Consider the following 15,245-nt stretch of genomic DNA (forward strand, 5'->3'; position numbering starts at 1 on the left):
GGAGTGGCTCGTTGGTTTGAACTGCCTACCTTTTGGTTAGCAGCTGAGCACTTAACTACTGAGCAACCAGAGCTCCTTCTTCCCTGGTAAGCACTAATAAACTTTGGTCTCTATGAATTTGTCTTTTCTAGATACTTCACATAAGTAAGACCAAATATTCATCTGTTGATGGGCTAGGGTGTTTCCATCATTTGGCTATTGTGAACAGTGCTGCAGTAAACACTGGTATATAAGCATCTGTGTGTGTTCCAGCTTTCAGTTCTTTTGGGTATACACAGTCAGTGCATGGGTTATGAACATCCAACTTACATACAACATTACGAACCAACTCCTGTAAAGCTTATTACATTAATAATTTGAGGTACGTACAATGGTTTATAATAACAAACACGCACTGTTTTGTGGTGTTCCTCAAAACATTATTACCGTGTTATATTTTAGTGCATCTGGAAGTGTTTCTTTAATGTTTTTTATGCATAGAAAGGTACACTGTATACTATATTTTAAGACAAACATTTGACTGATGTTAGATAGGAACCATACCTGTCTTTACTTATATACAAATTCTACTTAAAGATAATCTTAGGAACACAACTTGTTCATAATTTTGTGACTGCATGTCCCTAGGACAAGGACTGTTGGTCACATGGAGTTCTATGTTTAACTTCCTAAGGAACACCAGACTGATCTCCACATAGCAGCCATACTGTTTTGCATTCCCATCCCCAGTGGGTGAGGGTTCTGATTCCTCTACATTCTTTTTTGGTGGTGGTGTTCCATCTTTCATTGCAAGTGGTATATATTAAAGTCTCCTACTATAACTGAGCTCTGGTGGAATAGTGCCTAAGCCATTTGACTGCTAACTAGAAGGCTGGCAGTTCAAACCGCCCAGGCGGTCCTCAGAAGGAAGACTGGGCAATCTGCTTCCGTAGAGACACCACCTTGGAAATCTAAGGAGGGGTCCTATGAGTTGCAATCGACTCAACAGCAGTGAGTTTTTTTTTTTTTTTTTTTTTTCACTATGACTGAGGACAAATAATCTATTTGTCTCTTCAGTCTGATTTATGTATTTTGCGGCTCATCCATTGGGTGCATTGATATTTATTATGTGTCTTGTTCAAGCGATCCTTTAATCATTATATAATGCCCTTCTTTGTCTCTTATGGTGTTTCTTTTTTTTAAAATTCAATTTATCAGAAATTAATATTGACACTCATGCTCTTTTTTGATTGCCATTTGCTTGATGTATCTTTTTCCAACCTTTGATTTTTAGTCTATTTTTGTCTTTATCTGTAAGGTATGCTCTTGTAGACAGTATATTGATGGGTTATATTTTCTTATCCAGTCTGCAACTCTCTGTCTTTTGAGTGGTGCAGTTAATCCATTTACATTCAATGTAATTATCAACAAGAATTAATTTGTTCTTGTCATTTTGTTAAGTGTTTTTTCATGGTGTTGCTGATTTTTCTGGTCCATATAATTTTCTGTGCTAAGCCTCATTTTGTTTATGAATTGTATTATCATTTCCTTTGTTGCTATTGTTTTAGCGTTTGTGCTAAATATTTATGCTTGTTTTCTTTTTTATTTTGATGCAAAGGTTTATCATTTTTCATTGTGGTTACCCTGTGATTTAAAATTTCCTTCCCATGTTTAGAACAGTCCAGTCTGTCTTGCAATTGTCTTGCCTTCCTCACCATTTAGAAATTCTGTAACAACATTATTTTTCCCTCTTTTTGGTTTGTAATTGTCCCATTTGCCAATCAATGTCTGTGGTTCCCTGTTTACAATCTTGTAAACTTATTTTACTTTGGATACTTCCATAAGTGGCTTTGCTTCTGGGTTATGTCATCACATGTGTTAATGGTTGGTTGTTGTTGATTCTCTGTTCAAAGGACTCCATTTAGCATCTCTTGTAAGGCTGGTCTGGTTTTAATGAATTCCCTTAATTTTTGCTTATCTGGAAATGTCCTAATTTCACCATCACATTTGAGAGACAGTTTTGCTGGGAATATAATTCTTGGTTGGAAATTTTTTCTTCCAGGGTATACCATCCCGTGCCTTCTCACCTGCAGGGTTTCTAGCCAAGAAATCAGAGCTTTAGTCTTATTGGTTATCCTTTGTAGATAACTTTTTGTTTTTCCTGTGCTGCTTTCAGGATTCTTTCTTTGTCTTTGGTTTTGGTGAGTTTGATGATGATATATCTTGGCGATTTCCTTTTGGGGTCTATCCTATTTAGATCCTTGAATAGATATATTCTCATTTTGCATCATATTAGGGAAATTCTCTTCCAACAAATCTTTGACAATTTCTCTGTGGTTTTATTTGTGGAACTCTGATTACTCGTAGGTTTTTCCTCTTGATGGTATCCCATGTGAATCTTAGACTTTCTTCATTTAGTTTTGATCTTTTTTCTGATTGATCCCTTTCCAAAGAAGTATTAAGGTATTTGTCTTCAATCTCATTAGTTCTGTCTTTCATTGATTCGATTCTACTCCTTTGCCCATTTAATGTATTATCTGTTTCTGAAAATTTAATGTTAACCTTCTGGATTTCTTTTTGTAGATTTTGTATCATTTCTAATTTTTCATTTATTTGTCCTTGTTTTGTCTTCTGAAATTGTTCCAGGGTTTTCTCTGTGTTTTACTTAATTGTGTCATTGTTTTCCCTAATCTGTCTCTCAATCATTTGAAGGTACCTAAATATAATTCTTTTGAAATCCTTATCAGGGAGTTCCAATGCTGCTGCTTCCTCAGGGATGCATTCTCGGTCTGTATTCTGGTCTCTTGTTTTTACTGCTTTATCTTGCTTCTTTCTGTGGTCTGTGATGGTCTGTTGTCTCCAAGATATTATGACATTGTTGTATTTATATTTAATTGATGGTTGTATGTTGGATTTTAGTTTTCTTTGTTTTGTTTGGATGTATCTGAGTAGGCAGGGTACTATGCTCCTTATTGGCTAGTTGGCAGCACTTACACACTTACCACCTATCTCCTTTCCACTTGTCAGCATCTAGTATGTCATGCTGTCCCTGGCAACCAGAGCCTATTCTTAGGTCCCTGGAGTCTGAACAAGAATGCTGTCACTTTAAATATCCAAAATGGCCACCATTTGTAAGCACTCAAAATGGCTGCACCCTCTAGACAGCCGAAAGTCCACAGTTCTGTTTGTCTCCTTCTTTGCTGTTTCCCTTTTTAGTCATCAGGCACCAGTGCCATAATCCATGTAGCCCTTGGTGAGCAGGGCTGATTTTTAGGTTAGTTCTCAGATCCTAACACCACTTAGAAATATTCAAACTGTCCATGCCATCAGGATAGCTGACAGTCTGCAACTCTATTTGTCTCCTTATTCACTATTTTCATTCAGGTTCTTCTACTTGTTGGTATTTAATCCACTTCCGTATCCTTCCTTTCAAAGCTCAGGGCTCCAGGATTATTTTCTGTTTCAGTGTCAATTTCTCTTTTCTTTATTGAAGAGGGTCTGTGTAGCTTGTCTGCCTATTCTGCCATCTTATCAGAAATCCCACTGATTCCTCCATGTTCTTGCCAACATTTGTTATTTTTGCCATCCTCTTTTATTGACCCTGGGTGCCATCACAAGGAGCCCTGTTGGCACAGTGGTTAAATGCTTGCCTGCTAACCAAAAGACTGATGATTCAATGCCACCAGTGGCTTTGTAGGAGAAAGGTGTTCCAGTCTGCTTCTATAAATATTGAAGCCTTGGAAACTCTATAGGCCAGCTCTACTCTGTTCTATTGGGTTTCTATGAGGCAGCCTTCATGGTAACGGGTTTTTGTTTTTATTTTGTTGTTGTCATCACAGTGGATCCCTTCTTTATACACAATGCAGGACTCACTCACTGAAGCCTCTTTACCAGAGGTAAGATATCCTTTATTTCAGAAAGAAGCCAGTGTCATCCCTTTTCATTTTCTGTCACAGTAGAACACTTGTTGTTAGGTGTCATCGAGTCAGCTCCAACTCACAGTGACCCTATGTACAACAGAACAAAATACTGTCCCATCCTCCAACAGCCTCATAATTCTTGCTGTATGTGAGCACTGTTGCAGCCACTGTGTCAATCCATCTTGTTGAGGGCCTTCCCCTTTTTCAATGACCCTCTACTTTACCAAGCTTGATGTCTTCCCTGCAAATATTCTTCTGAAACCTCAATTCAGTGGTCAGGAGAGATATTTCTACCTTGCTGCCAGCTGGGAATAAACCAATAGATTCTGATTTTCTCTTTCTTATATATTTACTGACAATTTGGTTTGGTTTGGTTTGGTTTCCCGTGTCCCATGTCTTCATCTGTGCCAGTCCTTTGCTACAGACTCTCCATTTACTTCTTGGTTGGCTGGAATTTAGCATCTAGAGCGTTACTTAAGTCCTCAGGAGAATTGTACAGTAAAACCTGTGAAAGACAGAACCTATGTAAGGTGGAAATGTATCAGCGAAGGGAAACTCAAATGTTTCCCACTAAAATAAGCAATAGAAAAGTGGTAAGACTGTACCCTGTCAAAGGTGGAAAACTTGTGAGACCCAGAAAAACAAGGTAGTCTGTTATGTTCTGGTTCTCACAGTTATTGTGTGTTTGAAAATCTATTGTTGTTTTTATCCTTGAAAAACTGCTTGAGTATCAGATTCTTGGATTTCACTTTATTATTTTCCTGAGGACTTTATTGCTTAACTGTCTTCCAATGTTAAATACTGTTTCTTAATGTCATTTTCCCCCATTATGGGTGACATGCTTACATTGGCTGGATGAGACCCCTTTATAATGGTGGACTTTGGAGATTTAGTCTAGTGACTCCAAGATATCTTGGCTGCTGTGTTTCCCCCTCAGGTAAGTAGGCAGGTTGCAATTGGCCTTCACCAATGAATGAAAGAGATTGGATACTCTTGTCTCTGTTTTCAATTTTGGCATCCCAAGTCAAGTCTCTGTGTCCTTTTAGGCCCTCTTGGCGAATATGGCTGCCATGTTTGCAATATACCATGGTTCCCGCGGGCTGGAGCAAATTGCAAGGAGGGTACATAATGCCACTCTAATTTTGTCTGAAGGTGAGTCAGCTGTCTGTTTAAAAACATTAGGTCATGGCATGACTCATAAATTTAAGTAAAATGAGAAACTCACTTTGTGTCCAACACTGTGTGCAAAATTAATTGTCAAGAAAGAAACTTGGAGAAAAATTTCAGCATCTGTAACAGACTGAGGATTAGTATTTATAATATAAAGAGCTCTTACTTATTCTTCCTAATCTTCCAAACAAGAAGGATGACCACTGTGATAGAAAAAATGTGGAGGAACCATTTTAAACATTTTAAAGTGTAATTGATATGTTAGGACAGGGGAGAAAATAGAACTATACAAATCACCTAATTAGAACTGAGAACACCAGAAAATAGAAATGCAAAGCTGTTCATAACCTATTAAAGTTATTTTCACAGGGAGGATGTGAGAAGAGTGCTACATGGTAGGGACTGAATGGAATGCCAAAAAACAAAATGTATAAGAATTGTTGAATGGAAAACCAATTTATTCTGTAAACTTTTACCCAAATCATAATTAAAATAAATAAATAAATACACACACACATACACACAAAGTTATTTTAAAATTCATATATATAACACATAGACACATGCACATCACTTCTAGGGGAACATAAATAAAAATGTAAACCGCAGTTATTTTGGGATAGCAATTATGGTGACTTTTCTTCTCGTTTTATATATATTTCATAATTTTCTATAGCCCAGTAGTAAGAATACTTAAATTTGTTTTTGTTTTTTAAAGAAGCAGCCACCAAAATACTAGCCAGGACCAAGACCAGACTGTAGTAGACTTTATCCTTTATTTCTCCATGAAATGTCAATGGCAGACAAGCAAGAGGTTTTTGGGTAGAGATTCTTGGCTCTCCTGTCTTCTTTAGGTCTCAAGCGTGCAGGGCATCAACTCCAGCATGACTTGTTCTTCGACACCTTGAAGGTTCAGTGTGGCTGCTCAGTAAAGGAAGTCTTGGATAGGGCCACTCAGCAGCAAATCAATTTCCGGCTCTTTGAGGATGGCACAGTAAGTCAAATTTCCATTGTTTTTACAAATTCTCTAAGTTTCATGACTTTTCTCATTAAGAGGTTTCCTGTTTATATTTTTTGAAAATCAATATTGGAAAAATATCAATAATGAAACTTTGGGTACAGTCAATTTTTTTGTCAATATTTTTCATTTCAATCTGGAGTACTGTGACTGTCTGTGGTGTAGTAAATTACATGGTATGGCTTTTCTAGCTGTTCTGGTTACCTAGTACTGCTCTGACAAGAATATACCACAAATGGGATGGTCTTAACAAACAAGAGTTTATTCTCATACAGTTCAGGAGGCTAGAAGTCCAAGTTCAAAGTGCCAGGCTCTAGGGGCTGTATGAAAGCCCCTCGACCTTGGGCTTCAGCTCTGCCTCCAGCTCCCAGCCCACTGAAGCTAGAGGTGTTTCTTCACTCAGATAGCTGCTGGGTGCTGAAGCTGCCAAGCCAAGGATGACAAATAAAAAGGCACAGTCCCAGTGTTACCAAACCACATGGCAGGCTAACTCAAGTCCATTGTAAAGTCCTAGGGCAGCAGAGCATGGCAGGCTGCTGAATGATGACATGGCTACATGCAGAGTCCAAGCGTGCCATCAGCTAGAGACCATTCCCCAAGGCTTCTGCTTATATACAGGTAGTAGGCCAGATTCCCTAAGGGAGCTACTCAGCTGCCCACAGTAGATTCCACCTTGGAGCTGATTACTAGTCTCATCATGGGGAATACTACATCCAGCTGCTCAGCTACTCAACCAGGCCCAGCCAAGTTGACACACAAACTTAACTACCACTAGCCATAGTCTTTGTAACTCCCACTGGATTACTGGCTGACCAAACCAAAAACCAAACTCACTGCCATCAAGTTGGATCTGACCCATAGCGATCCCTCCTTGGGTTTCCAAGGCAGTATCACTATGGAAGTAGATTGCCCAATCTTCCTTCCAAGGAGTGGCTGATGGGTTTGAACTACCAGGCTTCTGGTTAGTAGAAAAAAACAGGCCTTGGGCTGCTGATAGTGATTCTGTCTTCCTCTTGTGAAGTTAGAGGAGGTCAGAAGATGCTGCCTCCCTGTTCCTTTAGCAGTTGGTGTCAGAAGTGGGATTCATTGCAGTGGCTCCAGACTCATAGAAGCATGGGACTTTGTAAATGAAAAAGGAAGGGGCCTGGGAAGTGAAACTCTGGATTCTCAGATGGTTCCTTTGGTTGGTGTTACCTGTAATGGTGGAATATAGAGACATTAAGCTGGAGCTGAGGGGAGAAAAGCCTGAGGCAAGAGCCAGGCCAATTAAAGGAGATAATTGATTCAGAGGCTAGGGCTTTTGGTTACACCCAGCCAAAAGCCCAAGGCTATACACATAGAATGGGAAGATTATCAAGGTGAAGAGATGAAACTGGAATGTGTTAAATAGAATAATGTGTTTTGGTTATGTGTTTATCTGAATGAACTATGGGTATCGAATGCTCTCTCACCTACTTGTACATTAGAAATGATTATGGGGTAATAACAAAGAACAAGTCCACCTTCAGCCAATACTTGATTGGACATATTAAAAGGGGAATTAAAATTTGCCCAGAAGAAACATAGGCTTTTGTTTCAAACTCTATGTGTAGAGTATGGGGTAGAAAACCTAAGCTCCACCCAGAACCTGCTGTGTGAGGAAATTTGCATTTGAAAAGACTCAACTAGAACTACTGAGAGAACAGAAGATTTGCATTTGAAGAGAGGACCTGCAAGAAAAAATGTTAAGCAAGCAGTTAGGCTTTGAGTGCAAGGAGGCAGGAAAGTCATGGTCCATGAGAGAAACTCCTTCTAGGACTGGAAGTTAAAGGAAGCTGCCAAGTAGATCATGGCCTTGTATGCTACTCACTTGTGACACCTGGGTCCACTTGAGTGGAAGGGGGAAGTGCAGCAATGAAGAAATGGGCTGAGTTTGGTTCTCTTTGACATAGCCGATGGAGGCTGGGGATGAGAGGAAGAGTTGGCTGGTCTGAAGTGCAAGAAGCTGTGAGTATACAGGCATGAAATAGTCCCTGAGGACTAAGGATAAGAGAAAGGAGGTGCTGGCTGGTCTGGAGTGAGGGAGGAATGTGACTCCCCAACTTGCAGGTGGTACCCATGACCTAGCTGGGATGGCTAGGGCTGAGCTGACCAGAACCTGACCAAATTAAGAGGAAGATGTTTGACACTGAACTGGTGTTAAGTTGCTGTAATCTGATAGGTTGAGCTGGTCTGGACTTTGCTTGTTTATGGATGCAGATGCCCAAAGTTTCCAGCAGAACAGAAGATTCTCCAGAGAGAAAACATGCTTATCTCCTTAGAGTACTGATTTGATAGTGATGGGCAAATTAGAAATTGGCTATCTAAAATGGGGGGAGATAAAGGCATTTAGTGGCTGGCTTACACACTTTCATGGATGTGGTTATTCTTAAACTGATGGTGAAGGGGATGTTAATTTTTGAAGTATAAAAGAGAAAATGGCTAGAAAAGCCAGGGGGTGGCCTGTGGTGTAGTAAATTACATGGTATGGCTTTTCTAGCCATAGTCTTTGTAACTCCCACTGGATTACTAGGTGGGACCATGCAATTTAAACTCCTGATTGTTAAAATCATCCACCTGGAGTATTTCTGTTGGAGCAGCAGGAAGTAATCTTCTGGGAAAATTTGCTCTATCTCAGGTGTGTAGAACTCTGATGTTGGGGTTGGTTGGTTTTGCCACTCGGCCAGGCGTAAAATGAGTCCACCTAGAGGCAGAAGGAATCAGACTGCCAGCTGAGAGAAACACGCTGCTGACAGAGAGAGAGAGAGAGAGATGCCCGGCTGAGAGAGGGATGCCCAATTCAGAGAATGCCTGGCTGAGAGATGGTAGCAGTGGAACCAAGAGGCATGAGACAGAGCAGCAGGTTTACCTGGCCCACAGAGGCAGAGGCCAGGCCAAGAGGCCAAGGGCCAGAGAGGCGTGTCTAAGGGCACAGCAGAGGAGAGACTGTCCTGACTGAAGAACTGTATTCTGAGCATGTTCCTGAATTTGAATTGTAGCCTGTTGCTTCCCTAATAAATCCCATAATCTATGAGTTCTGTGTGGCCACTGCAATGAATTATCGAACCCAGAAGAGAAGTGGTGGGTGCTATGGGAGAGATGGTTGGTGTCAAGATTGGTAAGAGGGCTGGAGGGTGGCGGCACACTTGGCTTCATAGGAACAGGCCTTGGGCTGCTGATAGTGATTCTGTCTTCCTCTTGTGAAGTTAGAGGAGGTCAGAAGATGCCACCTCCCTGCCCCTGTAGCACTGTTTCAAAGAAGGGATAATCCATCCTCAGTTTTCCTTAATACATATTTTCCTAAGGGACTCAAAGGCACCTATTTTGCTCAAGATTCCTGTGAATCTCTTCACAATATTACTGTTAAAAGTAAAGGTATGATTAGTGTTATCATTAAGTAAGTTAAGGGATGAAAAAGATAAACATATCCAGTACCACATAGGAGTGCCCTCCAGCCATTGGCCAGTCCAGAGCTGGCTTGCAAAACCAAACCATGTGAACTCTAGAACTGGTCCAGTTGGCTTTCCCTGAAGGCCAACTTGGACACAATGATATTCTGATATTTTGGACAGATTGAGTTTTGTCCAACACCTTCTCAACCTTTGACTTCTTTTGGGGATTCTCCAGTGGTCTTAAAGTTGAAAACTGATTGATGTTTTTTTCTTTTTTTTCATTTTCATAGCTTGGTATTTCTCTTGACGAGACAGTTAATGAGAAAGATCTGGATGACTTGCTGTGGATCTTTGGCTGTGAGTCATCTGCAGTAAGTAAAATAAAAACACAGATTCCTCCAAAATGGGATTCTTAATGACTATCTGAGGTGATGTCAAAGCTGGCTTTGCCTCTTGTGAATCTGAGTATGGCAGAGAAGTGGTCCTTGCCTCTAGAACTGTGCACTAAATTTAATCACAGCGATTGCTCCATGTATTTGACTAATATTTGTGGAGCAGAACCCACACAGGGCTCTAGATGGCTATACTATTAGCCTGGGACAGAATAAGAACATTCATTGGGTGTTCTCTAAGATATAAGCTCTGTGTCAGGTGAGAATCCTTATTTGAATAGCATCTCCTAATAACTTATTTCACAGCCCTTTACTGAAACTTGTTTCACTACTTAGTGAACATGAGGAAGATGTCAATTTTTTTGCAGTAAAAATTGCACATTTTTTCTATATCCTGTTGCAGAGGTCAATAGAACTTAGAGGGTGCTCTGGAGAATTTCCACAATTCATAACTTCTGACACCCATTACCATACCATAGAAAACATCCAGTCAGGTGATTTCCTACACTCTGACAGAATACAGACTCAGGTTGTGTGGCTTTGAAGTTTGAATGTCTCCACAGAGCTCCAGTCATGGTTCTTGCCCTTGAGTTTCTGTGGTCTCTCTATGTAGGAACTGGTTGCTGAAAGCATGGGAGAAGAGCAGAGAGGTATCCCAGGGACTACATTCAAGAGAACTAGCCCGTTCCTCACACATCAAGTGTTTAACAGGTTTGTGAGCTTTTGTGACTCCTGTATTTTGTGCTGTGGCAATAAAGCTGGGGAGCTGCTTGAGACCTCAACTGTAATGTGGCCAGAGTTATTGGAATGAGGCATTGCTCACTAATAAATCCTATTGTTAGTTGCTGTCAAGATGGCTCTGACTCATGGTGACATTTTGTATAAGAGAATGAGACATTGCCCAGTCCTGTGCCATCTTCATGATCTTTGTTACATTTAAGTCCATTGCTGTGGCTCTTGTGTCAATCCATCTTATTGAGGGTTTCCTTTGTTTTTGTTGAACCTCTACTTTACAAACCATGTCCTTTTCTAGTCGTTGGTCTTTCTTGATGATATGCCCAAAGTGAGTGAAGTCTCACCATCTTCTTTTCTAACGAACATTGTGGTTATTTCTTTTTGTCATTTGTGTGAAAGTTTACAAACTAAATTCATTTTCCATTCAATAGTTCATATACATTTTGTTTTGTGACATTGACTGTAATTCCTACAATGTAATAGCTCTCTTCCCACTTCTTTGTGATTACCTTTTTCCCTGTGTCCTTCTTTCCTGTACATTCCTGCCTTTTGAGCTTTCTCTCTATACAAATGCTGCCCTTCTGATCTCCTGTGGTTGATTGCTCTAAGGAGTGCACCTCCCTGGTGTAATTTTTCACGTCATAGGCCTCTCTATCATTTGTCTTAAGGTTAAGCCCCTGGAGTGAGTTCCATTCCAGGCCTGAAGGGTGACTAGGGGCATAGTCTCGGGGTTTCACCAGTTGTGTCAATCCATCTTATTGAAGGTTTCCCTTGTTTTTGTTGAACCTCTACTTTACAAACCATGTCCTGTTCTAGTAAGTTCAGACTAGTAAGTTCTGGTTGTATATCTTATAAAATTGATTGTCTGTTCTTTTTACAGTCTATGGCATATTCGGTATTCTTTGGCAGCACCACAATTTGAGTGCATCATTTCTCCTGTCTTTCTTTTTTATTGTCAAGCTTCTACATGCACTTGAGGTGATTGAGAAGGATATGGCTTAGGTCACATACACCTTAGTCATCAAATAAGCCATAGCTGTGAAGATCCTATCCCTGACTTGGGCAAAGAACACCTTCTTATCAGGTGCCTCTGCTCCCTTGATATTGTTAGGGAGAGGGAGTTTGGTTTTGTACAGGCTAAAGTTCACACCCATGACCTTGATATCCTCCTCTTCCCAAGCTGAATCTTATACCCACAGGCAACTTCTTGTCAGGCACCCTCTGATGCTCACAGAGGATGATGGTCATCCTCTGAAATCACAAAGGTTCTATGTTTTTCCCCTAAAGCACTATTGACATGTTGTCCATGATCCTGTTCAATCTGCATTTTGCAGGTAGAGCTCAGTGTGTCTTACCTTTCAGGAGGGTGTGTGTGGACTCATCTAATTTTATTGACCTGAATCATATGCTTTGTGTTCATAGCTATCACTCAGAAACAAATATCATCCGGTACATGAAGAGACTGGAAAACAAAGACATTTCCCTTGTTCACAGCATGATTCCACTGGTACTTATTACCCTTCTTCCTATTTCCAAACCTACCCTGATCCCCACCTCTGTGGGTCCTATCCAATGTGCTGCAGGAGGGATTAAAGGGTGGCTGCATGGGAAGCTATGAGGCTTGATGGGTGGCCTTTAAGGAATCACTAATGTGATGCATTTTGGATGTGTTTCTTAAAGGGATCCTGTACCATGAAGCTCAACAGTTCCTCTGAACTCACAGTAAGTAGGTCTCTATCAGTGTTCAGATGTATGTAAGCAGATAACTAGATAAAGCTACTGGGACAGGGATTCAGCACCTCTTTTAATAATCCTTCACATTGCTATTCAACTGTCTTGGAGGGAAACCCTAGTAATTCTCAAAATTTGATCATCTAAGTTTCTGGGTAAAATTATTTTTTTTTTAATTAAAAGAATTAAGTATATAGTATTTGTCTTCTTACCCTTCTCAGAAAAGAAAAAAAAAGAAAAACCACCAACCTGCTATATTTAAGCTTTTATTGTATCAATTTCTAGCTCTTAAGCTTAGGTAGAATTAAGAACCTTAAGCCTTTTTTCTAGAAATCCACCCACTGTGCCAGAAGTGTAAAGATTTGGGGTTTTAATTTACTTCTTGTGTCAACATATTTGTATAACTTGCCATTGTTGTTGGCAAGAATCTCTACTGGGCCAGGATTCATTTAGTGAAGCTAACTTGCTTGTTCCTTTTATTTCTTAGAATTATTATGATGTGAGAAATTATATCAGGCAAAGAACATCATTTTATATAATGATAGGAATAGTTTTCTCCATTTCCTTTTAGTTTTGTGTCTTGCTCTGCTTGACGAAGAGAAAGAACATGCGTGCTATGTGAGAGTTTGAGTAAACCATAACTGAGACAATTCATTAGGTCTCATGGGCAAAAATGTAGTTTAAGACCTTTTGGGAGCTCTGGTAATGTAGTGCCTAAGGCACTTGACTGCTAACCAGAAGGCTGGCTGTTCAAACCCACCAGCCACTCCTTGGAAGGAAGACTGGGCAATCTACTTCTGTAGTGATACTGCCTTGGAAACCCAGGGAGGGTAGCTATGAGTTGGATCTGACTCAATGGCAGTGAGTTTGGTTTTAGAGTTTTTAAAGACCTTTTGGTTTCTGAAAATATAGAAAAAGCATCTATTTTCATGTATACTTCCTTTCTGGGCCTCTGTGTCCTATGTGTAAAATGAAGATAGTAATGTACCTCATAAGATTGTGGTGAAGCTTAAATGAGTTAGTATAAAGTGCTTACAACAGTGTAGTTCATATAGTAGGAACTCAGTGTAAGCTATTGCTATCATCATCATCATTATAGTTGGTATTACATACACACACACACACACATATGTATAGATTTTTCCTCTTCTTGCTCTTCAGCCAATTACATGGAAAGAATTTGCAAATATCCACCCCTTTGTTCCTCTGGACCAAGCTCAAGGGTACCAGCAGCTTTTCCAAGAGCTTGAAAAAGATTTGTGTGAACTTACGGGCTATGACCGAATCTCTTTCCAACCTAACAGGTAAGAGGACTTCTGCTGTTGTTTCAGCCATCTATTGTTGTATAACAACCCACCCTAGAACTTACAAGTTTAAAACAATTTATTATTTGCATGATTTTGTTGAGTGGACTCTTGCATTTCACATGGTGTTAGCTGGTATGATGGAATGGCTAAAAGTTCCAAAATGGCTTCCTTCGCATGGTTGGCAAGTCAGTATATGTATCAAGTCATTTTACATAATGATAAGAATGTTTTTCTCCGTTTCCTTTTAGTTTTGTGTCTTCCCCTGCTAGTTGAAGAGAACATATGTGCTATGGGCTGGTGGCTAGAAGCTCAGTTGAGGATGTTAGCTAGGGTCTTGGTTCTTCCCCATGTGGACCTCCCCACATGGTCGCTTGAGCTTCTTCATGGCATGACATCTAGGTTCAAAACTGAGTGTTCCAAGTAAAGGATGTAGAAGTTGCAGACCTCTTAAGGCATAGCTCTGCATTTCCACAGCAGCACTTCTGGAGTGTTCTGTTAAAGCAAGTCAGAAGATTAGCACCAATTCAGTGTGGGAGGGGATAGGAGTATGAATGGGAGGCGTGGTTCATTGTGTGCCATCTTGGGAACTACCTACTATACCTTTCAGTGACATAGCATATGAGAATAAGAATAAAGCACACATGTTAACTCTTAACAAGCGGCATAGATTCAATATAGGAGGGCGGAAAGACCTTGGATCTTGCTTTGGTTCTGTCACTAACTTTGAAAGGTCCCTCCCCCTCTTCTGGCCTCATTTATTTTGCCTGTAAAATAAAAACTCTGAAGAGGAGCAGTACTTTTTAAAGCACAGGGTTCCATCAAAATCTCATAGGCACTTAAAAAATACAAATTCCTGCACCTTACTCCATAGCTTCTGGGCATAACCTCCAGGGATAGAGAGAAAGAATCTTTATTTTTAACAAGCAAGGCAAGTGATTCTGATATGCAGCCAGATTTGGAGTCCACTGGATTTGTGATTTCTCTACTTTCTAGGGGTGGATAAATATATAGAGAAATGAATTAAATACTGGTACATTATCTGTAGGTGAGATAACATTGTAGGATGTGTTCAGGAGTCACTTCTGCCCCTAGGTGCTCTAGCTCCTACTACTCAAAAGTTTAATTCTCCACCAGCAGCTTTAACATTGGCATCACCACAGTTTGTTAGATAATTTTCTATTTCAATATCTCAAAATCAAAGATATTTTGAAACTGAGACTTTTACAATCTCACTCTCTGATAAGAGTGCTGCCCGGAATTGAGTACAGTTTTAATCAGACATAATCAAGACCTACCTCCTCTTCGGTAACAGTAAAGCCAGACACTTTGTAAAAACAATGCACACTATTAAAATTCAAACCCATTAGGAAGTGGGCATATGGACAATGAAAAGATAGAGCTTGGTCAATAATAGCCTCTCAAACAAATGTCATCATTTAGCATTTGTTTGCTTGCTTTTTTTTTTTTTTTTTTTTTTGAGGGAAGAATCTATTAAAATTCAAACCCATTAGGAAGTGGGCATATGGACAATGAAAAGATAGAGCTTGGTCAATAATAGCCTCTCAAACAAATGTCATCATTTA

General features: G+C 39.9%; 1 protein-coding gene across 1 annotated transcript in view; it reads left to right on the plus strand.

The window, feature by feature from the left end:
* GLDC (glycine decarboxylase) overlaps positions 1 to 15,245 on the plus strand; it is a 153,007-nt gene that overhangs the window by 58,211 nt on the left and 79,551 nt on the right. Inside the window, exons 9-15 of the mRNA XM_007946319.2 lie at positions 4,946 to 5,051; positions 5,924 to 6,063; positions 9,788 to 9,868; positions 10,503 to 10,600; positions 12,047 to 12,131; positions 12,305 to 12,346; positions 13,517 to 13,659. Of these exons, the coding sequence (XP_007944510.1) occupies positions 4,946 to 5,051; positions 5,924 to 6,063; positions 9,788 to 9,868; positions 10,503 to 10,600; positions 12,047 to 12,131; positions 12,305 to 12,346; positions 13,517 to 13,659 (695 nt within the window). The remainder of the gene's footprint in view (positions 1 to 4,945; positions 5,052 to 5,923; positions 6,064 to 9,787; positions 9,869 to 10,502; positions 10,601 to 12,046; positions 12,132 to 12,304; positions 12,347 to 13,516; positions 13,660 to 15,245) is intronic.

This window comes from Orycteropus afer, unplaced genomic scaffold (genome assembly GCF_000298275.1).
Source record: "Orycteropus afer afer isolate SDZICR_OR568_19922 unplaced genomic scaffold, OryAfe1.0 scaffold00156, whole genome shotgun sequence".
Taxonomy (NCBI): Eukaryota; Metazoa; Chordata; class Mammalia; order Tubulidentata; family Orycteropodidae; genus Orycteropus; species Orycteropus afer.